General features: G+C 46.1%; 13 protein-coding genes across 14 annotated transcripts; 10 read left to right on the top strand and 3 right to left on the bottom strand.

Annotated features, from left to right (window-relative positions):
• Window positions 1-764: 764 nt before the first annotated feature.
• On the top strand, window positions 765-1655 carry PPTG_21122 (hypothetical protein; the record flags this gene model as incomplete). Its single annotated transcript, XM_008895575.1, has 2 exons — window positions 765-1223; window positions 1308-1655. The coding sequence occupies 2 exons, from the start codon at window positions 765-767 to the stop codon at window positions 1653-1655; spliced, it is 807 nt and encodes a 268-aa protein (XP_008893823.1).
• A 128-nt stretch (window positions 1656-1783) lies between these two features.
• On the top strand, window positions 1784-2059 carry PPTG_21121 (hypothetical protein; the record flags this gene model as incomplete). The annotated part of the gene is made up of 1 exon (XM_008895574.1): window positions 1784-2059. The coding sequence occupies one exon, from the start codon at window positions 1784-1786 to the stop codon at window positions 2057-2059; it is 276 nt and encodes a 91-aa protein (XP_008893822.1).
• Window positions 2060-3941: 1882 nt separating this feature from the next.
• Window positions 3942-4350, top strand: PPTG_21120 (hypothetical protein; the record flags this gene model as incomplete). Its single annotated transcript, XM_008895573.1, has 2 exons — window positions 3942-3992; window positions 4216-4350. 2 exons carry the CDS (start codon window positions 3942-3944, stop codon window positions 4348-4350), a joined length of 186 nt encoding a protein of 61 aa, XP_008893821.1.
• A 226-nt stretch (window positions 4351-4576) lies between these two features.
• PPTG_01848 (iojap-like ribosome-associated protein) lies at window positions 4577-5736 on the top strand. The gene has a single exon (XM_008895244.1). It carries the CDS (start codon window positions 4660-4662, stop codon window positions 5605-5607), a length of 948 nt encoding a protein of 315 aa, XP_008893492.1. The 5' UTR covers window positions 4577-4659; the 3' UTR covers window positions 5608-5736.
• Window positions 5655-7755, bottom strand: PPTG_01847 (hypothetical protein). Its single transcript, XM_008895243.1, has one exon. The coding sequence runs from the start codon at window positions 7356-7358 to the stop codon at window positions 6249-6251; it is 1110 nt and encodes a 369-aa protein (XP_008893491.1). The 5' UTR covers window positions 7359-7755; the 3' UTR covers window positions 5655-6248.
• PPTG_01846 lies at window positions 7503-9676 on the top strand. 2 transcript variants are annotated; one of them, XM_008895241.1, is made up of 3 exons: window positions 7503-7763; window positions 7830-8142; window positions 8198-9676. In XM_008895241.1, the coding sequence occupies exons 1-3, from the start codon at window positions 7555-7557 to the stop codon at window positions 9398-9400; spliced, it is 1725 nt and encodes a 574-aa protein (XP_008893489.1). In that variant the 5' UTR covers window positions 7503-7554; the 3' UTR covers window positions 9401-9676. The 2 variants fall into 2 exon arrangements, with proteins under 2 accessions (XP_008893489.1, XP_008893490.1); XM_008895242.1 differs by having other exon boundaries at window positions 7503-8142.
• On the bottom strand, window positions 9643-11851 carry PPTG_01845 (hypothetical protein). Its single transcript, XM_008895240.1, has one exon. The coding sequence runs from the start codon at window positions 11791-11793 to the stop codon at window positions 9694-9696; it is 2100 nt and encodes a 699-aa protein (XP_008893488.1). The 5' UTR covers window positions 11794-11851; the 3' UTR covers window positions 9643-9693.
• Window positions 11852-12085: 234 nt separating this feature from the next.
• PPTG_01844 (hypothetical protein) lies at window positions 12086-12600 on the top strand. The gene has a single exon (XM_008895239.1). It carries the CDS (start codon window positions 12139-12141, stop codon window positions 12490-12492), a length of 354 nt encoding a protein of 117 aa, XP_008893487.1. The 5' UTR covers window positions 12086-12138; the 3' UTR covers window positions 12493-12600.
• Window positions 12601-14672: 2072 nt separating this feature from the next.
• On the bottom strand, window positions 14673-15470 carry PPTG_01843 (hypothetical protein; the record flags this gene model as incomplete). Its single annotated transcript, XM_008895238.1, has 1 exon — window positions 14673-15470. One exon carries the CDS (start codon window positions 15468-15470, stop codon window positions 14673-14675), a length of 798 nt encoding a protein of 265 aa, XP_008893486.1.
• A 1990-nt stretch (window positions 15471-17460) lies between these two features.
• On the top strand, window positions 17461-18356 carry PPTG_01842 (hypothetical protein; the record flags this gene model as incomplete). The annotated part of the gene is made up of 2 exons (XM_008895237.1): window positions 17461-17619; window positions 17661-18356. The coding sequence occupies 2 exons, from the start codon at window positions 17461-17463 to the stop codon at window positions 18354-18356; spliced, it is 855 nt and encodes a 284-aa protein (XP_008893485.1).
• Window positions 18357-20163: 1807 nt separating this feature from the next.
• Window positions 20164-20962, top strand: PPTG_01841 (hypothetical protein; the record flags this gene model as incomplete). Its single annotated transcript, XM_008895236.1, has 1 exon — window positions 20164-20962. One exon carries the CDS (start codon window positions 20164-20166, stop codon window positions 20863-20865), a length of 702 nt encoding a protein of 233 aa, XP_008893484.1. The 3' UTR covers window positions 20866-20962.
• Window positions 20963-23394: 2432 nt separating this feature from the next.
• Window positions 23395-24126, top strand: PPTG_21119 (hypothetical protein; the record flags this gene model as incomplete). Its single annotated transcript, XM_008895572.1, has 2 exons — window positions 23395-23580; window positions 24103-24126. The coding sequence occupies 2 exons, from the start codon at window positions 23395-23397 to the stop codon at window positions 24124-24126; spliced, it is 210 nt and encodes a 69-aa protein (XP_008893820.1).
• A 973-nt stretch (window positions 24127-25099) lies between these two features.
• On the top strand, window positions 25100-25303 carry PPTG_21118 (hypothetical protein; the record flags this gene model as incomplete). The annotated part of the gene is made up of 2 exons (XM_008895571.1): window positions 25100-25166; window positions 25257-25303. 2 exons carry the CDS (start codon window positions 25100-25102, stop codon window positions 25301-25303), a joined length of 114 nt encoding a protein of 37 aa, XP_008893819.1.
• Between the last annotated feature and the right edge of the window lie 580 nt (window positions 25304-25883).

The raw sequence follows: 25883 nt of genomic DNA, 5'->3' as shown, positions 1-25883 counted from the left end.
GTCGAAGCTTGGACTCTCCAAGGGCTACTATGTAACGTAGAGGAAGCTTGTGTTCCAGGATGCAAATTGGAAAGTGATATTAGTAAATTAAAAGTCTGCACTCTTTTGTGTCTAGACTATCTACTAGCCACTCATTGCTAAATGTAAATTAGTTTACGAACGTTCCGTAAACTAACCTGTAACTCGTCCCGTAAACCGTACCATAATCCTAAAGATTTAAATAATACAATCAATGCGGATGCGTTACAAGAGGTTACAGGTCTGCGGAGTGCACTGCCCGTGGAAGTTTATTCTTGTTGTAAGCAGGCCTGTCAATACTGGATAGAAACCATTTACAAGTTGTCGCTAGGACTGTAGCAATGCTAACAGTAAGTTAGAACGAAATTTCAGAGCTTTCCCATGTAAGGCACCGCATTAGTATTATTTTGGCGATGCCCTGGTGTACTCCTCAGAGCATTTGCTTCGAATAAGAAAGTGGCAGAGAAATCATGCGACGATAAAGAAGACTAAGTTCTCGAGCTATCAAAAAGGCTGGAACGAATTTAACCAGGAGTCACCGACCAGATCTGGGGGGAAATAGCTATGTAATTGTAAGATTTGGGTAAATTTTGGTTGCAATAATTACCTGGTGGCTTAGCACAATCCACAATATGATTATCAATAGTGACCATCACAGATTTTGTAGATTTTCACAAACAATAGCCAAAATCTACAAAATAACATTTTTGTTGTCCACAAACGAAGAGATCTTTAGGGGCGCGAAAATGAAGAAGCCGACTCCGTTCCAACCCTCGCACGCTCTCGCGTATGATGTGGAGGTCGTTGCGACAGCGTCCAACGGCGACGTGACCTGCCGGTGCAAGTTCTGCCTGTACGAGGGTCGAGACGTGGTGGACGTTGGCGTTTCGGGACGCAATCGCAAGCAACGCGGTGACATCAAGTACTTCAATAAGCCGTTCGTCCCCCACGAGTACCGTAGCCACCACGTTGGCCAGCACGCGGCGTCCTGGACGCGCTATCAAACGCTGTCAGCGGACGAAAAGAAATCATTCTTTGATGGCAAGACAAAGACCACCAATTTGCTGCATCAGCACTTTGACCTTGCCACGGACAAACAAGAGTTCATCATCAGCGCAAGCATTGTTGAAACGATTGTCGGTGACCTGTTCTTTCGTGGTGGTGATGAACTGGAGACCAGCAGTGACGCTGAGAGTGATGAGGACGTAAATGTTGCCGACGCGATAGCCCGGAAGGCCAGCGAGCAGGCAAAGAATAGGGTCAACGCGATGAAGCTGTTCATTTTATAGGAGGACACGCCTGCGCTTTATTCTGTGACGATCAAGAATTTCATGCGCTTCCAGCTAGCAATGGACCATGTATCAATCCGCATGTCGTTCCGTCAGACTGCTGCTGCCATTCAGCACGCCAAGGACCATACCAAGATGGGCAAGTTGTCGGGAGTTAATGATCAGGTTCTTGACCAGTATACTCGCGTCCAAGTTGCTGTGACGTTGGAGCAGATCACACATATCCTTGGTGACGAGTCTGTTGGGCGCTGTAGCTTGCTGGAGATGTCAGCACGCACCGTGGGCAGTCATTTTTCGACCTCCGCGTGCGTGTTTGCTTTCGTGGATCTCTCGTCAATCTGCACCTAGTTGCAATCCCACTGTTCGATCGGCACACTTCACAGAATATATTTGCGGTGATCAGCAAAATCCTGGGCGCGTTGTACAGCAACTGGCGCGCTAAGTTAATTGGGATGGCTTCAGACGGCGAGAACACCATGACTGGTAGACACACCGGAGTTGCCACCCGCATTGTCGCGTGCGCCGAGAACAAGGTACTGCGTATCTGGTGTGCACCGCATCAAATTGACATTGTTGTCAAATCCTCGGCCAAGGGCATTGAGGATGGCCATTGGATCAAGTTCGTGAACGCATTCTCGGTAATCCTGCGCAGTCAGGACAACCTGATCATCAGTATGAACGTAACGTGCCCTATGAAGACGAATCGTTGGGTCCACCTCGGGCGGTTGCTCACAGCTTGCTTCAAACCGTAGAGAGCCTTTTTCAGCTGGCACTCATACGCTTTATTCTCGATGCCAACGGGCACCTCCATGTAGACACAGTCCTTCAGCTCACTGTTGAGAAACGCTGTACTGGTTCAATCCGGAACTCATAGACAGCGCAGACCTAGAGCACGAGTCGGATCGAGTTCATGTTCGCCACCGGAGAGCACGTTTCAAAGAAGTCTATACCGTACTTCTGCTTGACACCCTTGGTCACTAGCCGTGCCTTGCAGCGTACCACGTGGCCGTGCTGGTCACGCTTCTTGGCGAAGAACCACCTGACGGTTAGCCGTTCCTCGTGGCACCAGTGTCCAGGTACCGTTCCGTTCATGAGAGAGCAGCTCCGCGTCCATGGCCTCGCGCCATCGAGTAGCCACGTCACTAGCCATCGCCTGAGCGTACGTCGTCGGTAAATCCTCTGCGTCTTCGATGCTTGCAGCGTACGCTAAAACGGCTTCAGCGAGAAGCCCGTCCTCATCGACCCTGGTACGCTTCAGGGAAGGCGGTCCATCACTGCCTTCAGACTTCCGTTCCTCAGCGGCCGTTCCATCTTCAAGAAGGAACACTGGCTCACGAGCACGTCTGGAACGGTCGGTCGGAGATTGGAACATCACTTGACCGTTCTCAAACACAGTCTGTGGTGCAAGCCAGTTTGGGGCAGGTCGTTCTTCTGCCAACAGCAGCGGTGGAGCTGGGTCCTGCTCCGGTTCGACGCTATCCATGTTCACGTCCGGCGCGTCGTTCTCGACACCTTCCATAGGCTACTTCATAATAGGCTGGTTTTGGCAGAATTTTACGACGTGTCATTACGGCACTAAGTGAAGAAGAATTGTGTTTGTTGAGCTGTAACCATAAGACATCGGTACTCATAACCTTAGTAAAGGCAGCAGTTCATACGCATTAGGACAAGTCAACGGGCCAACACCTGTATCAGTTTATCTCCGAATGGGCCAGAGTCTCGGGAAGTTGAAACACCGGTACATTCATTTTGGCGAGGGAGCTGACCAATTGTGGGGTAGAATGATAGCAGGATTACCATTTGACTCTGAGCGCTTTGGCGTCTTACCTCCACATTTCCGCCGGAATTGCTATCACAGATGATGGTAGATTACTGGAAGCAAATTGTAAGTGGCTTTAGTAACTACCCTAAAGATATTCAAGCAGCTTTTCCTTTTATTTTGGCGTCCATCATTCATCACAAAAGCTACCTCCGTCGTACACTTAATGCCTCGCACCCAATATTTACTGCACGAGTGTTTTCGGCCAACTCGCTGATTGATAAGTTACGTGGAGTAACGGTTCTTGTGATAGGCGCGTCGCCTGCGTGTGGAATGAAGGCGCCAGGAATCCAAGCCCACCTTGCTGTAGCAAAGCAGGTAAATGAGCTACGCAGAGAAGTAACCAGTCTTCACAAAGAAATAGATGGTCTGAAGACAGAACTGGCAGAAAACTTGTCAAACCAAGTTGCAGTGAAAGTGGTAAGTGAAGTTCGACAGCATTTTGTAGTTAATGGAGTTGCCTCCGTGTCCTTGCGCGATGTCGACATGAGAATGGGCGATTTACGCTCTACTATGGCCACAGAATTTCGTAGTATTTTGAACGACATGAACTTGACTCATACAACTACCCTCAGCAGCACGTCCAGTGAGTAGCAGCCGGAATGGCAATCGTGGTCATGGAATGACGGTAAGTTGCTCCATGCTGTCCCAAAAAAAAAAAATGGGAATTCCGGGCACGCGCTAACGCCAAAGCGATTTGGAACCTCTGGTTCGTCGGTGATCGCGACTCCAAAATTCGACCGTACCGACTCCTAAACAAGCAACATGACATTAGTACGGCGCATCGAATGATACACTCGCGAGTAAGCATTTTGATGGAGTACCTGGAGCAGCTCGCACATGAGATCAACATGCTGCCCAGTGGAGTAAGCAGGATTGCGGATCTCCCAATCTCGACTGCCGATGAAGTGTTTGCTGCAGTATTCTCGAGAATGCTCAACAATCTGTGTGTCAATAAGCCCAGCAGAGCCGAAGAGCTGTCATGCGGCACACTATACAATCGTCTCTGTCAGTATCGTAAAAAAAAATTAGCAACGGAGTAAATGCTTCGAACAGCATCTGACAGCGTTTTAGCTTTACCCACTCTAGCTCAACCTCGTGAGAGCACATAGACACAAGGAGCCTGCACTTGAGAGGCGACACCCTGCAGCGAATCTCCAATTTGGCCTTGGTGTCGAGCAGAAAGCACCCCAGCTTAAATCGACGCAGCAGCAGCGTGTCTAGCACTTGTGTAGTAGATAGTGTCTTGGTGAATGAGAAGCTGTTTGGTCGACCAATCACAACACGCCATCACATTGTGATCTGATTCCTATCACAAATGCCGTCATTATATACATTTTTGTTTTAAATAAATATAAATTTGAGGAATTGCAGGAATTGTTGCATTTAAAAAAATATTGTTTCATTCACATTAATCGTACAAATCTGATGTGGCAATTTCCAATCTTCACTCATCTAAATTTGTAATTTCCACTATCTCCTTACATTCTTTAAGTGACTGCACCGTGCGTCCTCACCAAGCAAATTGACACAATGCGGTCGCACCTCGTCCGCTGCGCTCTTCGCGTTGCAACAGCGTCCACGCCGCGCGTTCTGGCCACACACTCTCGTCTGCACGTTATCAAACCCGTTGCCTCTTGTCTGGGTCCGCTTCAAAGTGTCTCAATCCGTGCGTTCTCGCAGTCTCGCGACGACAATGACACCGACGCGGCTGAGACGGAGGCCTCTCAATACTTGGGCGTCGTGTACGACGCCACCAAGGTGAAGAAATACAGCGCCGAGCTCGAGATCGAAGGCCACATCATCAGTGGCGGCGATTACTGGACAGCACTGGACGCTGCCAAAGCCTACGACGAGCTAGTGACGCTGTACTGCGACTTGGACGAGCCTCGCAACTTTTCCGAGGGCGACACGACCGAAAATAGTCCAGAAAACGTCGATGAAATGGAATGGGAGGCCCCTGAGGCCGGCAATCGCCACGCAGATATCATCCCAGCCATTCCTCAGACCTATTTGACGATCGACGAGGTGCAACAGGCTCTGGAACGCGAGAAAGCGATCGACGTGTACACTGTCGACCTGGCTGGGAAGAGCAGCCTGGCCGACTTTATGGTGTTCGCCACTGGGCGATCGCAGGCGCACATGCGACGCATGGCCGACCTGTTGATCAAGTCCATGAAAGCGCGAGAGCTCGTGGACGACTTCGACTACGCAGTGGAAGGACGAGACTGCGACGACTGGATGATCGCAGACTGCAACAACATTGTGGTGCACTTGATGCGAGCCGATACGCGTCGGATCTTGAATCTGGAAGACCACTGGGAAAACATGGTGGACGACAAGCACAGTGTGTATGGAGACATGAGCGAGGACGAATACATGGACAAGTTCGGCACCAGCGAACTCATGGAATACCTGGAGGACGAAGACCATCAGCATGGGGACGAAGACGGAGAAGGATCAGGCATTGAGTGGAAGTAAGAACAGAGTCGATAAACTGTTGCAGTCATTAAACATGACAGCTTTTTAGGACCGTCAAAGTTATACACTTTTTTTTAAGGAAAATGTTTTTATCCATTACTGGTTTCAATAAATACCCCTGCTGTCTCCACGATGTCCCCAATCTACACATAATTCATCGCGTGAGTGCTTGTCACCAGATTTAATTTCCATCCAAGAGCGAAAGTTTGGACCACATTTGAGCACCGATAGTCAAAAGCTTCCAGATGTGGGTTACCAAAGCAAAACAGAAGTGAGTAGGTAGCAAACAGTCGTCGATAAAGGAGTCATGAGTCCATAATCGACCACCAAGTGCATACCATACTCACAACCTTACGCAAAAGAGCGCCAGGATCTACAGTCGTTAACGAGGGTAATGAGCCCCGATCAACTGAGCCTGCTGACGTCTCCGAGAAAGGTCTGTCTTGCCTTAACAACCACGTCCAGAAGCCTTTTAACCGTTGATATCCCACGAAATAGCGCAACAGAGAGTAATGAGTCTCCGTAGTCGCCAAAGAAAGGAGAGTAGTGAGTCTCCTTGCCTTTGAAAAATGGGTCCAAATGTACGATAGAGATGTAGAAATGAATACATCTCATCGTATCGTCTCAAAAAAACTCCCGCTCTACCACCTTTTAGTGGCATCTGCAATGCACGAGTCCAGTTTTCTTCGCAATCCATTGAGTTCTCTTTCCAGTCGTCCCGTGGGGTTTGTTCTTGCTGCATTAGTCCTTGGACTCACGTCGATATCGTCACTCTCTCTGCTTCTGCTGCTAATCCGCCGTCCTGTTATATGCCGCAGACTGCGCATACTTCGCAGACTTCCACTGCTGTTAAAACTGTTGTTATCCGACGTTGTAGGCGTCGTAGTCGCCACTGAAGGAGGGCGTTTGTATGGCGCTGAACGTGCTGATCGTGGAGAAATCTCAGGCGACGATGACGTCGGCGACGTCCCCGTTCGAGACGCCCCCATCCTCTTGCTCTTGTACGTGACAGTAGCAGCTTTAATCTCCTCTGGCAGTGTCAACTCCCTCTTCCTCCGTGGCTTTGCCGACTCTGTAGTCTTGGAGCTTTCCGAGCTTCCGCTGCTCTCACTCTGTCGCTCTTGTAGCCTCACTAGAGCCTCAGTTAAGTATTTATTCTGTGCTCTCTTCTCCTGATATCTCTTCTTGTACTGCGCTAGCTGCGTCTCCACGTCCTGTACACTCTGGTGCTTCTCCTTAACCACCACCATAAGTCGCTGTTCGAAGCTGTTGCTAGTGGCCACTGCGGTCTCCACACGACGTTGCAGAGCTTTCATCTCCCTCCTCAGCGTCTTGTTCTGTTCGTGGTATTGCATACTCTCCGCTTTGGCCTCTGCGAGCTGTCTAGTCAGTCTGTCTCGGTCCTGTTTGCCTGCTTCGTCGTATCTCGTCCAGTAGTCCTGTTCTTGCTGCAGAAGGCTTTTAAGCGCCGAAACTTCGAGCGTAAGCGCCTGTTCCCTGTCTTTCGCTTCTCGCTGAGCCTTGGCAGCGTCCGCGGCCTGTGTGTCGAGTTGTTTTTGTAGTTGCGTGACGGTCTGGGCGGCCTCCTGCGTCCACTCGCTCTGCTGCTGCTTAGTCTGCGCCAACTCGCTGCTCAGCAGTGTATTGTGGCGCGTAAGGGCCGCTACTTGCTTCTCCAGCGCCGCTACAGCGCGTGAGAACTCACTCTGCATCTGCGCCAGCACTTGGCGGTAGTACGCGTCATCCGCCATGAGCCTTCGAGTAGTGGAGGGGGAGGTGGACGGGTCCCAGACTTTGTGGAGGGTTTTTCGAAACTGGGCGGGAAAATTTAGGCGCGAAAAAACTGGCGTTTGTTATTTTCGGGTTTTTGATTTGAAATCACGAAAAGAAGGGATCGTGACTATTTTCGGTTTTTTGAGTAGATATTATTTTCGTAAAAAGATCACGATGGGACGGATGAAGCTGTATGCTGCGCTGGCGGCGCTGAGAGTGGCGGGCAGCGTGCTGTTGCTGGGCATGGTGCACCCGGACGAGTTCTTTCAGAGCCAGGAGGTCATGGCACGGCATTTCTTACCCGAAGACTCGGTTTTACGCCGCGAATTGTTCGTGCCCTGGGAATTCCAACTGCCGAATCCCAACCGCTCCGTCCTGTTTCCGTAAGATTCACAATTTTCCTATTTATTTTATCAAAATAATATCTTGATATATTTTACATTTTGTAGTGCGCTGGCGGCAAGGCTGCCGTACAAAATCATGGAGCTACTGGGAATAAAGCTGACGGGGTGGCTGATGCTGGTCACGCCGAGACTGTTGCTGTGTCTGCTGTCATTTATCGTTGACGCTGTTTTGTACCAAGTCGTGGGGAAATTAAGTCGACACCAGAAAGTGGAGATTCAACGAGAGAAACAGGAAAAAGCGCTGCTGTTATTTGCCAGTTCGTGGCCGACGCTGGTATTTTTGGTCCGACCTTTTTCCAACACGTTCGAGACGCTAATTCTCGCTCTGTGTTTCGCTGTGTTATTTCTCGTTAATCCGGTACGTAAATTATTTTATTTTATATTTTGATAAATTTACTAATTTTATTGTTCAGCATCGACGTGTTTTGTGCGGATTAATGCACGTCCAAACATTTCTTCTTGGGAGTTTATTGGCGATTGGATTCTTTACGCGGTTTACGTTTCCAGTTTTCTTCTTCCCACTTGGAGTGGAACTTGTGCGTCAACAAGACGCTCTGGTGGTTGTAGCAGCACGGAAGAAGGACGTTTCGATGTCGCCTTCTATTGCACGTCGCTTAGCAGCAACAATTGCTGTAGCGATGCAAGGGTTCGTTGCGTTCGTGGTTTGGTCAGCGTTGCTTATTTTCGTGGATACGCTGTATTTTCGTCCGGAACTTTTTGAAGGTGAATTAGACCGAATTTTTCTGGAGAAAATTGCTGCAAATGCTGTGATAGCGCCTCTGAATAATCTTCTATACAACGTCCAATACGACAACTTGGAGCTACACGGTGTACATCCCCGGCTCACTCATCTGACTGTCAATATGCCGATGCTGTTTGGTCCAGTGTTTCTCGTCTTCCTGGTGAAGTTTTTCCGGTATCCTGACCACTCGTTCTTCGGTAGTGCGTGTGTGTTTTTCCCGTTGCTTTGCTTGTCACTAGCTCCGCACCAAGAGCCAAGATTTTTGCTGCCTGCTATCGTACCGTTGCACTTGTTCACAGCTCTGCGTGGCAGAATTGGGATTGTTCGTTTCCTGACAAAGAACAGACTGGGGAAACTAGTGTGGATTGTTCTTAACGTTGTTTTAACGCTGTTCTTCGGTGTTTTACACCAAGGAGGAGTCGTACCGATGCTCCTATCACTGTCTTCTTTCGCTTCGAATCCAGTGGAGAATATCTCGACCACTTGGCTGCCATCGTATTGTAATTTTGACGGAATGGACAATATTTCTTTGGGGATGGTTGGTACAGTGTCATTGGTATTTGCCAAGACGTACATGCCGCCTCGCTTTCTACTTAGTGGGATGACTGTAAAGTCTTCATTTCAAGTGGTTGATGTGGCTGGCAACTCTGCTGCTGGTCTGTCAGAGTTGCTGGGTTTAGACGTGCCAGTATCTGCAGCATTCTTAGTGTTACCAGCAAGCGTCGAGGTCAGGGATGTTGTACCTTTTTCTTCTGGTTTGAGCACATCAAAGTTGGGACGTTGTTTTCCTCACATTTCAACTGAAGATCTCTCATTTGAACAATTTTCGCTGGATTTATACTTGGTACAACGGACTCCAGGGGAGGCTTTGTAAGGAGTCATCATGTTACTAAACTATTGCGAGGGAATTAACAGGAAACGTTAACTCACATATCCTACAAGAACCAGCTACATTTATTTAGCTGAATCGGCCTCTTTTTCTCTAAGAGCGTTGGGAAAAAAAGTAGCACGAAAGACAATAACTTTTTTTGTAAAGGTTTTTGGAATGCTTTAGAATTACTTAGAAGTGCTACGCAAAAATTGCCAAAGATTGCCTAGTACATCTAAGAAATTGATCAGTACTCAAGTTTATAGTCAAGTTGACAGGGTTTTTTTTCTCACCCCTTCTCAGTTTTGATCTACCAGACCCATTTCGCTAGCGCGCCTCTTTCTTAATGCCGGAAGGCACCACACACAACTCTCACAAATCGAAGAATCTTCAATCCACCGCAACATGCTGCTAGATGCATGCTGGATAGCATCACGAATAGTCTCCCTCGAATTCTCATCTTCAATCCGCGTCCCCACAAGAATATGCCACACTAAGTTTCGGTTGCTGCTCTGCAGTGCCTCACGCACGAGTAGCACCCGTACAGACTCAGACACCATCGGAACGATCTCTTCATGATGGTACTTGCCTGTCAATACAAGTGCAGCGTCGAAATCGAGAGGTGGCCCATGTTCTACGAGCCAGCGCAGCAACGACACGTTATCATTTCTTCCAGCTTCCTCTATCAGGTTTAGAGAAGTTATCTTGAATCCACGTTTTGAAAGCCACCGAGCAGCATCGAGCTGGCCTTTTTGGACCGCCAACTCGAGCAGATCGGGGTCTTGTAGTTCGAATTGGTTTGAATAAAACCATTGCAACAGCTGTACGTTACCTCTAGCGACAGCATCGCGGATGGGGATCGTTGTACGCAATTCAAGTCCCAACTGATTCAGCCAATCCAAAATCTCGATATTGCCTTCACAAGTTGCAATTTGTGCGAGGCATCTCAAACAATCCTTCACGAAAGCGGGTCGCTTGTTGTAAGCTGACTGCAACACTATCATCGGTTCATGGACCCTGTGGCTCCGGTCTGTCTTCAGTGATAACGGACGGCTCGAGCTGAACAAGCATTGCACTTCAAAATTATGTGCAGCTGTCATGACATTACTAGGAAACCCTTCACTTCTGTGCTCCAGTAAGTACAACATCACGTTCAGGTGGCCATTGCGGGCAGCTGAGTACATTGCATATGCGGTGCAACCTTCACGACAATTTTCATGTAACCATCTGACAATGTGAAGGTGCCCGTTTCCAGCCGCTTGGTCCATGGCCTGTCGGACGAATTTATCTGGGTAGTGTGCATGAAGCCACTGAATAACTTCTAAGTGACCATGTCGTGCTGCGTGGAACGGTGCCATGTGTGTACACCCTTCGCTTCGATGTTCATGCAGCCACTTGATAACATTTAAATGGCCATTAGTTGCAGCTCCGTCCATATCATATTCGCTAAACGTACTTGGTAAACGTACATGCAACCACTGTAATACATCCAAGTACCCTCCTTTAGCAGCGGAATAACTAGCGTGTAGAGCGTAATCATAGCAGGGGAAGTTTTGATAAAGCCACTCGACGACTTTGAGATGCCCACCGCTCGCAGCGAGGTGCAAAGTTCTCACAGTGCAATTTCCGTTTCGTGTTCGCTGTAGCCATTTTACAATATCCAGATTACCGCTTTGAGCTGCTCTTTCCATTGCTGTCTTCGTACATTTCACAAGATCTTTCGATTGCAACCACTCCAGCATTTCTAGATGCCCATTTCTAGCAGCTAAATTCATACTAAAGCTACTACAACTTTTGCCACTGACGGTATACAGCCACTGTGCAATGGCGAGATGTCCATTCGCAACAGCACGTTCCATTGACTTACTCCAGCGGATACAGCTGTCCGAACTTGTGTTATAAATCCACTGTGCCACTTCCAAATGTCCGTGTTCTACTGCCAATTCCAGCGCATCCGACGCGCAGTGAGTATACAAGAAGCTATCCTTGACGTAATCGACCCCTTCAAGCTTGTCCCACAACGTGTGCCAGTCCACCCCTCTCTTGTACAGCCACTTGACGACGTCAATATTCCCTTGTGTAGCAGCAATTGCCAACACATCGGTGAAATCCTTTTTCCATGGACCACGATCGTCGGAACGCTCTGTCATCCAATGAAGCACGTGCACATGACCACCCCGCACAGCTGCTTGGACCGCTTCCTTCCAATCCGGTGCTGCAATTCTGTGAAGTAAGAACTCAAGAGTGCATCGTGATGCTCCTTCCCCACAAGCAGCAGTGAAGACCTCGTGACACAGGAACGAAGTCAAGTATTCATCAATGGACCGCATGACATGGTGTAGCGTGTTAGCGGGAAGACAACGCTTCACCACAATCCGAGTAATCTTACGGTAACTCATGCGGAAAACCGGAAATGCAGGCGCTGGAATGAAAATCTCTTTTGATGTGAGTGTGATGTTGAACTGTATTGATTTGAGGGGAAAATAGTGCTTTCTTGGAAATCCCAGCGCACGGGAGATCAAGAAATTGTCTGGTATTCTCAGTCGATATATCAACGACCGGTATAATACCATTTGCAGTTTGATATTTAGAATGACCACTTTAGGTGAGTGAGACATTTCGACATATGATGGAGAAACTTCACCTCCTGCCAAGTGGCGCCAAACAATTAAGATATTTCTATTTTAGACACCACATCACGTCCAGTAAATATTTTACTCTACGTATAATTTCAGTCATAGAAGATGGTGAAGCTAGTCTGCGTGTTTGTTGGTCTGGAGGAAAGCTTGTTCTTTGTGAATATCGATGCGAATGAGTCGGTGGGTTACCTGAAGGATGCGATCAAGGAGAAGAAGCCCTGGACGGTCACTGGGGTAGCTCGCAAACTCCATCTTTTCCTTGCGAAGAAGGACAGCGCATGGCTGGACGCTACTGGCGTAACGGCCGTAGAGCTCGATGCAAATGGACAGCTGCAAGGCTTCGAGGAGATGAGGGCGACACGATGGATCCGGAACGCCATGCACTTTGGAGAGGGGTTTCACCAGGAGGATGGTCAGATCCATGTGCTGGTGGTGGTACCGAAGGATTATCTTGAATGAAGAACCCGGAGTCACGTCGTTCGGGGAAATGGGCGCATAATAGCTGAGCCTCTGCGGGAGTAAAGTAGACAGATCAACGAGATACAAGCACAACAACTTACTGACTTTATCGAGGGGGGGGGGGGGGGGCTACGGAAATACAATGAAATGTGAAATAGAACGTAAAAATACCGTATTTCAGTTAAAGGGAGCCGATCCGGGCCCATGAACAAACCAGCAATATGACACTGTTCAGGTCAGGGATCGGAAAATACCGTAGTATATTATATTGGCAAGTTGGATAGAGTAATTACTGCAGCATCAAGCTCGTCAACAATAATTAATTGCAATTATTCTTATTATTTTCTAACGAGCCTGCCACATCGAATTCACCACCGTAGGCGACGAGAAGAGCCTCGTCCCACACGTTAGCTTTGGATGTTAGGATAGGCACGAAGTTCGAAATACGCTGAGGGGATCGGTGAATGTTTCAGAAATTCTATACAATACAATGAGCGGACAACTGTTCCCATCGGTTTCCCAGTCTAATAGGAGACACATTCGTCAGCTTTCACCCAGAGAAACCATGACATTTGAAAGTTACCCGCAGGAATACTACAAGAGCAAAGTCAATATCGGCTCTATTCCTCTTTTTTTGTTATAGATTGCGCCTCCACACAAAACACTCACTTCTTCAACTGCTGCCTCTGGGATAGGAAGTCATTGGTAATTCTGTTATATAGCTGCATATCCGAATGTCAACGAGTGCACGAGCCTTGCGGTTGGGCGAAGTTATTAACGCATGCTCCGCCTGTACATAGTGTTGCAAGGTCTAATGCAAGATACCACAACTGCTGCTGTAAGTGGAAGAAATGGCACGACTTTATATCTTCCACATGCTACAGCAAGTGGCTAGACACCCATATTGGCTCCAAAGATACTACTTCAACATTCTTGGACGAGCAATTGGTCTCTGATACTTCAGTATAATTATTATTGGCACAATCTTTTATTATATTGAAAAGCTTGACGTTAGAAAATCAATAATTCTATTGTTCACAGTAAAGTCTTATTGAAATATATTACTATTATCCTATCCAGCGTTCAGTTGACTTTTTTTTTCTTCGTAAAATTTACCGATGATGTTGCACGTGGCCGCCACACGCAAATTCATCTAGTTTGAATGAGTTGTGCTCCTGTCGCGGTATGAGATTGTTACTCCGGGTACGTCAAGTGTACGTAATTTCAGGAGGGAAAACCCAATATATAGGGTACAATTAGTTTTGACAATCTTGTATCAGTAACATCAACGCTGGCAGGATTATTTTTAAGCTTTGAGTTGACTTGAGTGATTTGGACTCCTCAGTATAAACTTCTACAAAGGTTTGGGCTAGCATGACTCGCCTCCTAGAACTATGGGTACAAAATCGAGAGATCTCCAGCAACATGTTTTAGTTGGTGGAGTTGCAATGCACTAACAAAAGAAAAAAAATCTGGCAAACAGGAATGTCGCAGTACAGTTACGCCCATAGATTATGGGCCATAATTCCCAGAAATACAATATACAATATATTCGAACTGACCGTTGTCTTAACAAATTAGATACACATTCCGGCATTGACAGCGAAATAATGAGAGCAAGGCGAAAAAAATATTGCAGCTACTGCTAGCAGAAACCGTAGAATGAAGCGCTTTGAAGCCACTGCCGTGTAAAAATATAATTCACATTTGTATTATCGGGGTTGCACGTGGTGAGATCCCTTTGACCACGTTTTGGCGATGAAAACTTTTGACTTTGCTCGACAGTTTACGGTCGCAACCAACTCTATGAGGTTTTATGGCTACATTTTGCATTCTTTGTATCAATAATTCGACATCCGCTCGACGCCATTGCGTCATTACGAAGGTCTCACCCACCAGTATCGACAACCAGGGCAACTCGCTCAAAGTCTACTGGTAATATATCGTTTGAGAATTATTTATGATTGGAACGATTTAGAGGTGGAAAATATTGACACACTAAAAAGGGCGGATGTCATGGTCAACGGAGCTTAAACCGCAGGCATGTGCTCGTGTTGCCGGGTTGGTCGGGTCTATCGGCTTTCGTACATAAGTGGGAAGTATATGTAAAAAAAAAAAGAGACGAATTTCCACGTAATTCATGCAAATATGTATCGTTTCCCCACGTAATGCGCTTCACACTACCCGACCGGCTGAATGCTTGTCCAGATGGCGCTGACCAGATCAAGCTCGTCACCGCTTCTGCCAACGAAACCACCCAACTGATAGCCCTCCTTCGCAGTGTCCGTTCCATTCTTGTCCGTCCGCGTGCCGCCTTCGATAAAATTCCCCTTATTGGTGGTGAACTTGATGTACTTGACACGCGTACTGCCATCGTGATCACCCGCATGCGCCTCCATGACAGTGATGTATTCACCTTCAGTTAACGTCAGAGGGTTTTTCATGTCACCACCATCACCGCCATGGTATAATGTCCTCTCTCCCCCAAACGGTTTCACGATGGTGAGGATGACGGCATCGACGCGTTCCCCCGCACGAAGGTTGATAGACAGCACTTTTTGTCCAGACTTAATCAAGGCCGCATCTGTGAAGGGATCGCCATGTGGACCTCCGAATTCCGGACCCTCGTAAGTACCGGGAGGCAAAGGGACAAACTCACCCCATCCATTTTCTGCATATCCCCCATGTCCTCCTGCTACTGGTCGATACGCTACTCCTCCACGCCCACCTCTTCCACGCCCACCTCCTCCACGCCCACCTCTACCACGTCCACCTCCACCACGTCCACCACCTCCTCTTCCACCACCTCCTACTCCTCTTCTTTCCTCTGACTCCGCCTCACCATTTGCTATGCTGTCTCTGAGCGCCGGGTAGTCGTTTGATTCCGACCTCAACACCGTCTTGGCAGCGATTGCGACACCGTTGTTAATAGAAATCAAGGCGACCACAATAGCCAAAATGAGATGTAGCACGTGCATGTTGTTGCAATCGGTTGCTGGAACGAACGCAAATTCTCGAATGAGACAACAAATTCACTGCACCAAAGTGACGGCTCGAACTAACGCTGAGTGTGTGATGCAGTCAACCGATAGCTTTCTGGATAAGCTATCTGCGCAAAATATACGCAGGCAACACGGTGCCGTGTGGGCCCACCACTTACTACAACGAAGTATATTCTGTAAAAGCAGGGCATCTACAAATTCCCATATAATTTATTTCCGGAGACTAATCGTGGTGTAATCATTTTTTGTGTAATCAATGATCACGGTAGTGCTGGGTAAGTACGAAGTGTAACAGAGAGACCAACAGGGAATAATTCAGGAACTATTTGATGTGTGGAACTTAAATTTCGCCCAAACAAATTTCAAATGAATGCTCTTATATAGTCGCGATTTTGTATCGATGATACTAATCCACGCAGGTAAATTTATCATGATTAATAAATTCTAACAGGATGGACCAAGAACTGGCAATATACTACTTACCCCTTTTTCGAAATATTAATTGTTTTTGAGCAAATTATTAAAATATGCAAATCGAGCGTTGTACATGGGTGGCAACAACTACATTACCGTTTTAGCATGCCAATAACGACGAGGATCATACCACATCCACAAGAAAATAAAGGCGTTAGGACAACTGCGGTCTAGGCCACAAAAGATGCACTTCTGGTCAAGATCGCTTTTCTTCAAGGCGCATCAAGAGCGCGCCAATATTTCTCGTGGCATTTGGGTTGGCGAAATGTGGCCTTCGAATATCTGCAGGATGTTCTTTTGCAGAATTGCCACAAGCACTCGTAGGCAACACTTCACAGCTCCCCAATGCGCCCGCAACGAGATCACGTCGATCATGACCTGTTTTCGCAGCATAGAGACCGACCTGAGCATCACATCATTTTGTCAGCGAGAAGTTGCAACGTAAATTTGTTTACGTAATTATACGTTAATGCGGAAAGTAGGTAAGCGAATGCATAGATGCGTAGATGCAACAATCGCAACAGCAGCTAGTTCTTTACCACCACGTCAAGGTATGAGCTGGAAGGGGGGCGAGAGCTTGTTTACCGTGAGAATTCGCGGTTGTGCAGAAAACTCTTCTCAATGGATTGAACCTGACCAATATCACAAAAATCCCGAAATCGCTGAAGACTTTAAGAGGCTAAAAGTGAGCTGCATAAAAGTTCTCAATATTGGTATTGGTATGGTCTCAATAAAAATTGTCACTACCATCCAAATACACTAGTACGCTGGCATGGGATATTGGGGGTATTCAATGTAGAATTGGCAGTTTTCAAAGTCCTCAACCAGATACTCTATACAACATTGTACGGAGACCTTCCATAATATAAAAAGGATATTGCAAACGACTATTACTTAAATTGTACCAGTATAGGACACTTAAGACTAACTTCCACCGCACCCACCACTATCTCACGTAGCAGTCTCTGTCGATGAACCTTCAAAACTACATCACGAGGGTTTTACCTTTACTCTATCAAAGCTTCTACAACCTCAGTATAACAATTGTAAGCCGACGAGACTAAGTTAGAGTTGGTGATGGTTCAAAAACAATGCCCACATGTCAGAACATATCAGTAAGAAATGCAAAGCTATTCGGCTATGCTACATGTATTTAATATCGTCGAATTTTGCTTAAATGCTATTCATGTTGGTGTGCTTAATGGCAATACACTATGAAAAGCAAGAGCCTTAGCAACGAACAGCCAAACCTCTGAGATATCGTAGATTACCTTAAACGTTAGACCCGCGTACGCTCGCAGCACCGCAAGCCGTGCTACTAGCACTACTGTCAGCCGCTTGTCCATCAGCTCGTAGCTTGGACAACCGCATCTTATAGTTTATTCTACATGTTTACGGTAAGCTGTGGGTACAGCGCTCTTGGTCGCTAAAGAGGAGTACCACGTCCCCGACAACTGCAAAACAACTCCAAGCATTGAGAAATGAGCAAATGATGAAGTGGAAGATTCGAGGCAAATCCGTTGACGGTGTTACTAAGCTACTAGACTTTCGCACCAACAAGTATCTCGGCGAGAAGTTCCAGATTCTGGACGACTACGTCACGCTCGTTAAGCAATCTGATGATACCCTGTTTAGTACCTTGATTAAAAGGGTTGGTGAGGAGAACCTCGGAGGCGTTTTGTTCGGTGCAAGAGCAAATCCCGCTACGATAAAAAAGTCACTAAACTGGAGGATATTCTCATCAGTCAGTGGACACGTAAAGGTGAATTACCGGCAAACGTCCATGGATGGTTACATCTCTACAGAAGCGTGGATGACGCTTTTACACCGAATAACCTGAACAGGTTCGTGAAGTATGTCGACGACTTTAACGCGAAGAATCCCAACAAGGAAAAACCAGTGATAGATCTGTACACGCGGGCTTTTGGAGACGCTCCTGTGCTGAGTAAACTCATAGCGGCAATGGACGACTCGACTGCTAATGCGGCAGCGAAGAAGTTGCTGGTAGAGAGCTGGATCAAGAACAAACAGTCTGTTGACGATGCGCTCGCGATGCTGAATATTAATATTGGTCAATCCTCGACGATAATCAACCACAAGATTGACGCGCTAGAACAGCTCGATAACGTCAAGGGTGCAAAGCCAAGTGTTATCAAGACGCTGACTAAGACGGTTGGTGGAAATAGAATGCTGGCAAAGATTTTGGAAAGGACGGAAGCTCCAACGTTGCAGAAGAAACAGTTTATCATGTGGATAGATGATGGCGTCACACCGGGGAACTTTATGGCCAAGATATACAAGGATGCTGCAGTGGATTCTGTTGAGAAGAAGAATATTGCGACCAAGTTTACGGCGTTCTACGAGAGTCAGAAAAGCCTGATTGCTTAATGCACTCTTCGTACGATGGCATTCAGGAATGTGAGAGCACGTTCGCCGACTTACTATTACGTAGTATTTCATTGATGCATGAGATTAATGAAGTACACGAAGTTTTAGTTACGGACCCGTAGATGAGCCTATGCATTGGTATATGGAGACACGCATATTTTTTTCTGAAGCTTAACGCTTTCGTTAGCTTTTTCAGCGAGACCTGCGATCTGCACATTTTTTTTACTAGTATTTCGCACTCGTACGAACTGGTCTAACGTTAACGTTAGGGGGATTTCTGTTTTCTCTGGTGTACTCGTATTTGTACTTGGTTTTAGTATTGCAAATGTTGGGTGTACTTTTGTCCTTAACCTTCAAGTAAAATCCAATTCATGCCCAAAATCGGACTGCTTAAAGTGTAGCTGCAGCAGTTGTACACATGTTAGAGCAGGTTTGTGTGAGTAGCTTATTTTTCCGAAGAATTCGCCTTACACTCGCGATGGTTTTACAGGTGGGAGGCCAATATTCATGAATTTATCGATAAAACAGTATTTTGTGTGTGCATTCATTTCGACAGTACAATAGTATTCTGGAGGCCTTTCGCTTAATTTTATTTCGAGAAGGTAGATCTAGATTACCATGAGCTGTTGCCGAGGTACGCGAAATAATTTTCTGACAGTTGGAAACTCTTTCGACGACTTGGATAACATGAAGGCCAGTTTAAACCGCATAATCGGGTGCGGCCCTTACAAAATGAAGTAACACGTATTTGAAAGTACTCTCTACTTAATGGAGCTTGGCCTTTCCTGTTACTACGTTTTTGTGTGTATGTGTGTGGGTTTTGCTATCAGATCCTTGAAGTTAATCTTTCGCCCACATCTCCAAAACAAGATGCATTCGGTGGAGGCAGAATAATTATAGTGGGTGTAGCAGGGATTAATTCGTGCAGTAAACCGATACTATCTGAGATTTAGGTATTACTCCATCGATGTATTTCCTGCGCCTGCTTAAAGCCGCAGCATCTACCTTGTGTGTTTGATGTAGCGTCGTTTAGTAAAGTAAAACATTCGTCACCCGACCTAATACTTTGTCTTTATCTGTGTTGTCAGTCCAAACGTTTTCCTTAGGGTATTGTGGTTTGGAGGCAGTGTGTTGCGCTACACACCTCGGACAGCTTGGAAGCAAATATGTTTTTTGCTGAATCCCAAACAAAGTGAATTGAAATCTTGAATGTTGTATGATAATGTAATTTAAATAATCAATCATGATTTGGAACAGTTTAGGCAAATTGATTGCATAATGTCAGCATTCGAAAACCGCCTCTTCTTATTTACAATTGCCAATAATACCGTTCTCCATGAGCTTGCCGACCAGATTCAATATTAAACACAACTATATACCCAGCCACCACCCGTAGTCTGTTTAGGTGCATCCGCTGAACCACCATATTCATGGTTCCCCGATCTAAAGTCCAGGAAGCTGTTATTGAACCGCTCTACAGGTTCACACATGAACATAATTAAACAGAATCGTTAGATCTCCATGATTTGCATGGAGCGCCTTTCATCCCAAAATCGATTCGCGTAAAAACAGGTAAGTGATTAGGCCACGATTACATCCATAAATGAACCAATCGGGGTTTGTAGACGCCCGTCATACAAAACAAGGATTCATATGGGCTCTACCGACTTTTCGCAGATAACGTTTCGAGAAAAGCTACCGGTTATATGCATCATTCACTGGACTGGCCCTGGGTCTTCAATTTAGTAAAGTGACTTTACCGCCTCATTCGAGAACTTGCGTTCGTCCTGCCACCCATTGCATCGACATGCGCGTGCTACATCTCGCGTTGGCTTTTGTGGTTGCCCTGAGTTCTATTAACGACGGTGTCACATCCGCTTCTAAGGCTACTTTGAGTTCGGATTCAAGCGACTATCCAGCGCTCAGAGTCAGCATTGCAAGTGATAAAACTAACTCAGAGGAAAGAAGACCGATAGGAGTGTTTGGACCAGTTGGAAAAGGGAACGGAGGATATGGTAAAGGCGCACGGAAGAAAGCTGTCACTTTGCCGCCTGGTACTTACGTGGGTCCGGAATTCGGTGGATACTCTGGTAGAGAATTTACAGACGCGGCCTTCGTTAAGTCTGGACAAAAAGTGCTGTCTATCAACCTTCGTGCGGGGGAACGCGTCGATGCCGTCATCCTCACCATCGTGAAACCGTTTGGGGGAGAGAGGACATTATACCATGGCGGTGATGGTGGTGACATGAAAAACCCTCTGACGTTAACTGAAGGTGAATACATCACTGTCATGGAGGCGCATGCGGGTGATCACGATGGCAGTACGCGTGTCAAGTACATCAAGTTCACCACCAATAAGGGGAATTTTATCGAAGGCGGCACGCGGACGGACAAGAATGGAACGGACACTGCGAAGGAGGGCTATCAGTTGGGTGGTTTCGTTGGAAGAAGCGGTGACGAGCTTGATCTGGTCAGTGTAATCTGGACAAGCATTGAGCCGGTCGGGTAGAGTGAAGCGGATCAGCTTATGTAGCCATCTGAAATGCAGAGAACATGATTTTGGGAAGGTTGGTGGTAAAATGTAATCAAGATGACTGCATTCAGAAAAATGGTCTACAAGATTAGCAGTAACTGATATTATGAGTAGTCAGCCAAACATAGTTCTGCTTTGCGGGGCTCTATTGGGGACTATAAGAGAAGCCATGTATTTAATTTCGCAGTGTATTTTGCATTTTGCAGGAATTTAGCAGGCACCACAATACTATACTTTTGTAGATTATAAAAACTGGATGACATTGTAGCCGTGGAGACTGACAAAATGAAAATCATGTTGTAGTAGCATATTATGGCATATGCCCGATAATCTTTTACGTATTGTCAGCCACGCAGACATTTATTAAAGAAAATGTGCGTCTTGTCAATTACCAGTAATTTTTTACATTAATCAAACTACAGTGTGTTTTACCAATGCTTTCAAATTAGGTCATGGTGTAAAATACCCACTTGGTCATTGGATCAAATACATTGGTCACGTACATATACCTTGATCAAATAAATTCTGGTCAAACATCAACTTCGACGACTTAATGCAGCATGCCGGACAATGCAGAAGGTGATAGCTCGCGACAGCGCACCGCACCGCTCAGCGGTTACGACAAGGCACTGACAGCCGATCCAACACAGCCTCCTACCAAGTCCTCGTCAAGTTGCAGCACCGCTTATAAGATTGAACCCTCTCTCTAGGGCGGTCATCCTTGTACGTGTCAATGTATTGCGCTGGTAAATTCAAAGTTTATTATCCATTTCCGCGATTCTAACCTGTAATGGACTTTAAGCTCACTTAGCACATAGCCTTTGAAGCCACACTACAAGCCAACGTCGACCATGGCACACTCGCGTAAGAAAAAGCGGGAGCTTAGCCCAACGTCCTCACCTAAATATCGACCTTCGACACCGTCCAACACAACTGCTACTAGGTCAGCCGCGAACGATCCGTCGGTAATGCTGCCTGTGGTAGGCAGCAACACTTTGGTGCAGCCCGCATCGATTAGTGAAGCGGTTGCTAGCACTTTCCCCGTGCCATCAGGCGACAACGCGTTTGCAGCCTTTGAGGTTCCAACACTCCGCTTGCTGGAAGACTATAACTCTAGTTAGCACACATCTAGACCTTCACAACCGGCACTGCCACCACCAGCAGCCCCCTCAAATTTAGACGGAAGGACAAAGATATATTATCAAGGCTATTAGCTTACTCGCGCCAATGTAACCATACCAAGATTCTTATCGGTGCAGTTATTACAGAAAGCCAAAACTGGCTCCCGGTTGATTGATGTTCTACGCAGACACAAAGACGTACGACTTCGCCAATATGATTCCACATATTTGTTTAACCCCTGGTGGTGTCAGCGCTACAGCTGTAGCAGCCGACGACTCAGCCTGTCTGAACCTGGTTGACGAGATGAAAGAATTTGTAGACAAAATGGTGGAGGAAACAGACAATGGAGCTACGCAAATTTGGGATGAGGTCTACAATAAATTCTATTTGGAATCGAATCGTGTAGTGCGTGGGCTTTCAAAACGATAAGTGGTCTCTCGAGTTGGAAACATTAAAGCTGCTCAAAATGGCAAAGATCTACTCACTGCTAGAATCTCCGAAAATGTCTAAGGCCAAGAACGACGTCGTAATTTTTTTTTCAGTTTAGTTACACCTGGCACAACGACACCAAGGCAAAGCAGGGCAAACCAAGCTTTGAGCGTTTGCTTGGTGGGCTCATCCGGAGCTACGTAACCTCCTTCAATACGGTAGCGTGCATCTGTTTGTTGACGGAACCTTCCGGAGTGCGTCGACAGGATTTTACCAGTTTACTACTCTCATGATGTACGATCCGTTCACGGAACTGTTCGTGCCAAAAAAAATTTACGTTGGTGACTTCACAAACGCAAGAATTGTACAAGAGGTTATTTCAATGTATTGAATTTGCGGCGGGTGTCAAGCCAAATCCGAAAGATGTGGTGTGTGACTTTGAGGCAGCATTGATATTTGCTGTGCGAGATCTCTTGCTGTCGACACGCATTATTGGCTGCTTGTTCCATTTCATGCAGGCGTGTCGACGGAAAATGAAAAAAAGTATCAGCTCTCCGATAATGTAGCAGGTATTGCAATGGGGTTTGGAGTACTAGATATGCTCACTGTGATCAATCCTGAAAAACTTAGTGTGCAAGGTGTTGCCTGGGTCAAAACCAAGATCAAGCCGCGCTGTGACTCTCAAAATGTGTTTTATTCGCGTTCAAAGTGGAATCAATTTTGGAACTATTTCCACAAAACTTGGATTGATACGTATCCGCCAGAACTGTGGAATATTTATGGAGTACGACGAAAAATTGGAAATCGAACTAATAACCCTTTGGAACAATTTCACCGCGAAGTAAATGTCCAATTGAAGCGGCAACCTTTCCTCCGGCACTTTGTAAAGACGATTGAAGAAATTGGACGTCACTAGCACATTCTACGGAAGAGCATTATAACCGGGGGGTGCTGATGCTCCGAAGAGACCTGGTCTTCGATTTCCAAGAGCAGCTACGCTCCCCAACATCAGCGACATCGAAGACTCTGAGAGCGAAGAGCGAAGATGATAGTGGCGGTGTCAGTGCTGACGAGGAGGACCCCCACTTGTCGGATGAAGAATTGGAACTTGTCTTCGACTACTGCGCTGAGCAAGAAGAGGTCTTGTTATTCTTTATACACGTTGAGCTAGATTTGCAATTCTAAGAATGGTTTCAGTGCATTCAGCTTTACTAATAAATGGACACTTTGCATCTGTTTATATCCACATGTGATCAAACGCTTTTGGTCACATGACCAAATGGCCGTGACCTAATCTGTTTCTGACCTAAAATAAAGGCTATCTCAATATAGCGCTGTAGTACAAGACTATGAAAGCGGGATCGTATCCGGTTAATGTATCGAAAACGACAACTACAACAACAACAATGCAGGCCAGCCCCATACAAAACAATCAGACAAAGCCGTGTTTACCACGGAGAAGCTCCGCTATTACAATACTTAAGTAGGACGGTTCTTTCATGATTGGCTTTTCCATACTCGTTTTGTATAATTCATGCGGTCCTGTATACCGTTCGACGCTTTGTTCTAACAGTAAATAAGCTACCATACTGTGCGAGTCGCATTGCGACCACAATATTGATATTGTGGTAAGGGAAACCACCAGTTGAGGGCCGCCGACAGGTTGATCATTTCACAGGCCCATAAGTTGAGAACGGCTAGCGCAAAATCAAAAAGCTTTGCAGGTCTGGAAAGCTGACAATCTCTGCAATTTTTTGATAATTTTCTCATCTCTTAACCAGTAAAAATGAGAGAATAATCTGGTGCTGAATTTGATGCCTCAAATTCAGTCTCGTTCAGTTAAGGGCCGCGTTTAATCTTGATATTAGTAGCAAAACGATAGCTAGTGGCGAGGTTTGCGAGTCTGACCCACAGCGTTTAGGTTTACCATGAAACTCCATAATCTTCGACCTCCACGAATTAGCATAGTGTACTTATTCATACAGATATCACCGTAGAGGTACTTCATATGTCAATCGAGACACATTGCGTAACGTTGTTAGCTGCTGCTATGGCAACAACTACAGACTTCGAAGCATTTCTATGGCAGCTACATGTTGAGGGAATACAAAAAGGTATATCTTTGTATGCTTCGAATGCATAATATTGTAGATAGAAATGCGAGAAACAAGTACTTAAGTACTGGAGAGTGAGAAAAGATGAGCGAACTCGTACGAAACATTCGTGCTGTAGCCAGCTCTTGTCTTGCCGAGGGCCCAGCCAAAGAAATCAGCGCGTGGCTGCCAAGGCAGCTCGCGTAACCACGTCGTTAGGGAGGGCGCTGTGTATTTCAATGCATGCATGTGCGTGATCAGTGCTATGCGCAGTGTTCGTTGGTGAGCCATGGCGCATTGCTGGGATGCGAGCTCTTTTTGACACCAACAGTTTTGTGTGTGCTCAACACCAAATCCACAGATATAGATTGGAAGGTTTCGACGTATTTAGTGTTGATTTACCAATACAAGATTGGTATTTGAAACGAGATGATGTCATTGGTTAAATTTTACGTCGGCCCTTAACTGATCAACTGTTTTTTTCGCTTAACCTAAGCATCATCTGTGCTAAGATGTATGCTGAAGAATGTTCGGGCGACATTCAAGAAGATTAAAATTACTTTAGCATGTCGTATGTTACCACGATGTTACGCGTGGCCGCCACAAGCAATGTTCACCTGGGTGGCATCACTTGTACAAAGAATATCAGATATACATCACCAAACGACTTAATTAAAGTAAAGGTCTCGTATTTGATACAAGCTAAAATGACACGTTGTGCAGTGTCAGGAGAGAAGACCCACTACATTGGGTACGACAATCCAATGTAGATCTTATATAACAGGTGTATCAAGTGCTGAAGTAAGTTTACTTAAGTTTTGAGCTGACAACATTAGTTTGGGCTATGAGTATAAGAAGTTAGAGAAGTTTTGGTCAGAATGACAAAACTCTGGATATAAAATCCAGAGAATAGACAGAACCCATAAATTTATTTTCTTTCCTAAGTCAATGCGATCATGTATGATTTTCCCTCCGTAGCTGGATACCTCGTAAAAATCCATGCGAATGTGACATAATAAAGATTGATTCACTTGATATTTGTATTTCATGAAAGGGTGTGTAAAACACAACACACGGACATGGAAATTAATCCCAGTTGGGCTGTACGTTTACTGCGTACTGAAGCACTACCAGTAAACTACCCGAATATTAATAGCCCATGATGAGTATAATTGATTATCCACGAATAGTATCGGCAAATAGATCAATCGGAAATTTGTTGATGCGCTGCTTTTACAGAATATACTTCGTTGTGGTAAGTGGTGGGCCCACACGGCACCGTGTTGCCTGCGTATATTTTGCGCAGATAGCTTATCCAGAAAGCTATCGGTTGACTGCATCACACACTCA

This window comes from Phytophthora parasitica (assembly GCF_000247585.1).
Source record: "Phytophthora parasitica INRA-310 unplaced genomic scaffold supercont2.3, whole genome shotgun sequence".
Lineage (NCBI taxonomy): Eukaryota > Oomycota > Peronosporomycetes > Peronosporales > Peronosporaceae > Phytophthora > Phytophthora nicotianae.
This window is presented reverse-complemented; position numbering and strand designations above follow the sequence as displayed.

Bases quoted from the DNA above. Each gene is read 5' to 3' on its own strand.
- PPTG_01846 (XM_008895241.1), top strand. From the start codon at position 7,555: ATGGGACGGATGAAGCTGTATGCTGCGCTGGCGGCGCTGAGAGTGGCG. The intron at 7,764-7,829 runs GTAAGATTCACA...TACATTTTGTAG, and splicing joins AACCGCTCCGTCCTGTTTCC to TGCGCTGGCGGCAAGGCTGC. The intron at 8,143-8,197 runs GTACGTAAATTA...TTTATTGTTCAG, and splicing joins TGTTATTTCTCGTTAATCCG to CATCGACGTGTTTTGTGCGG.
- PPTG_01845 (XM_008895240.1), bottom strand. From the start codon at position 11,793: ATGAGTTACCGTAAGATTACTCGGATTGTGGTGAAGCGTTGTCTTCCC.
- PPTG_01844 (XM_008895239.1), top strand. From the start codon at position 12,139: ATGGTGAAGCTAGTCTGCGTGTTTGTTGGTCTGGAGGAAAGCTTGTTC.
- PPTG_01848 (XM_008895244.1), top strand. From the start codon at position 4,660: ATGCGGTCGCACCTCGTCCGCTGCGCTCTTCGCGTTGCAACAGCGTCC.
- PPTG_01847 (XM_008895243.1), bottom strand. From the start codon at position 7,358: ATGGCGGATGACGCGTACTACCGCCAAGTGCTGGCGCAGATGCAGAGT.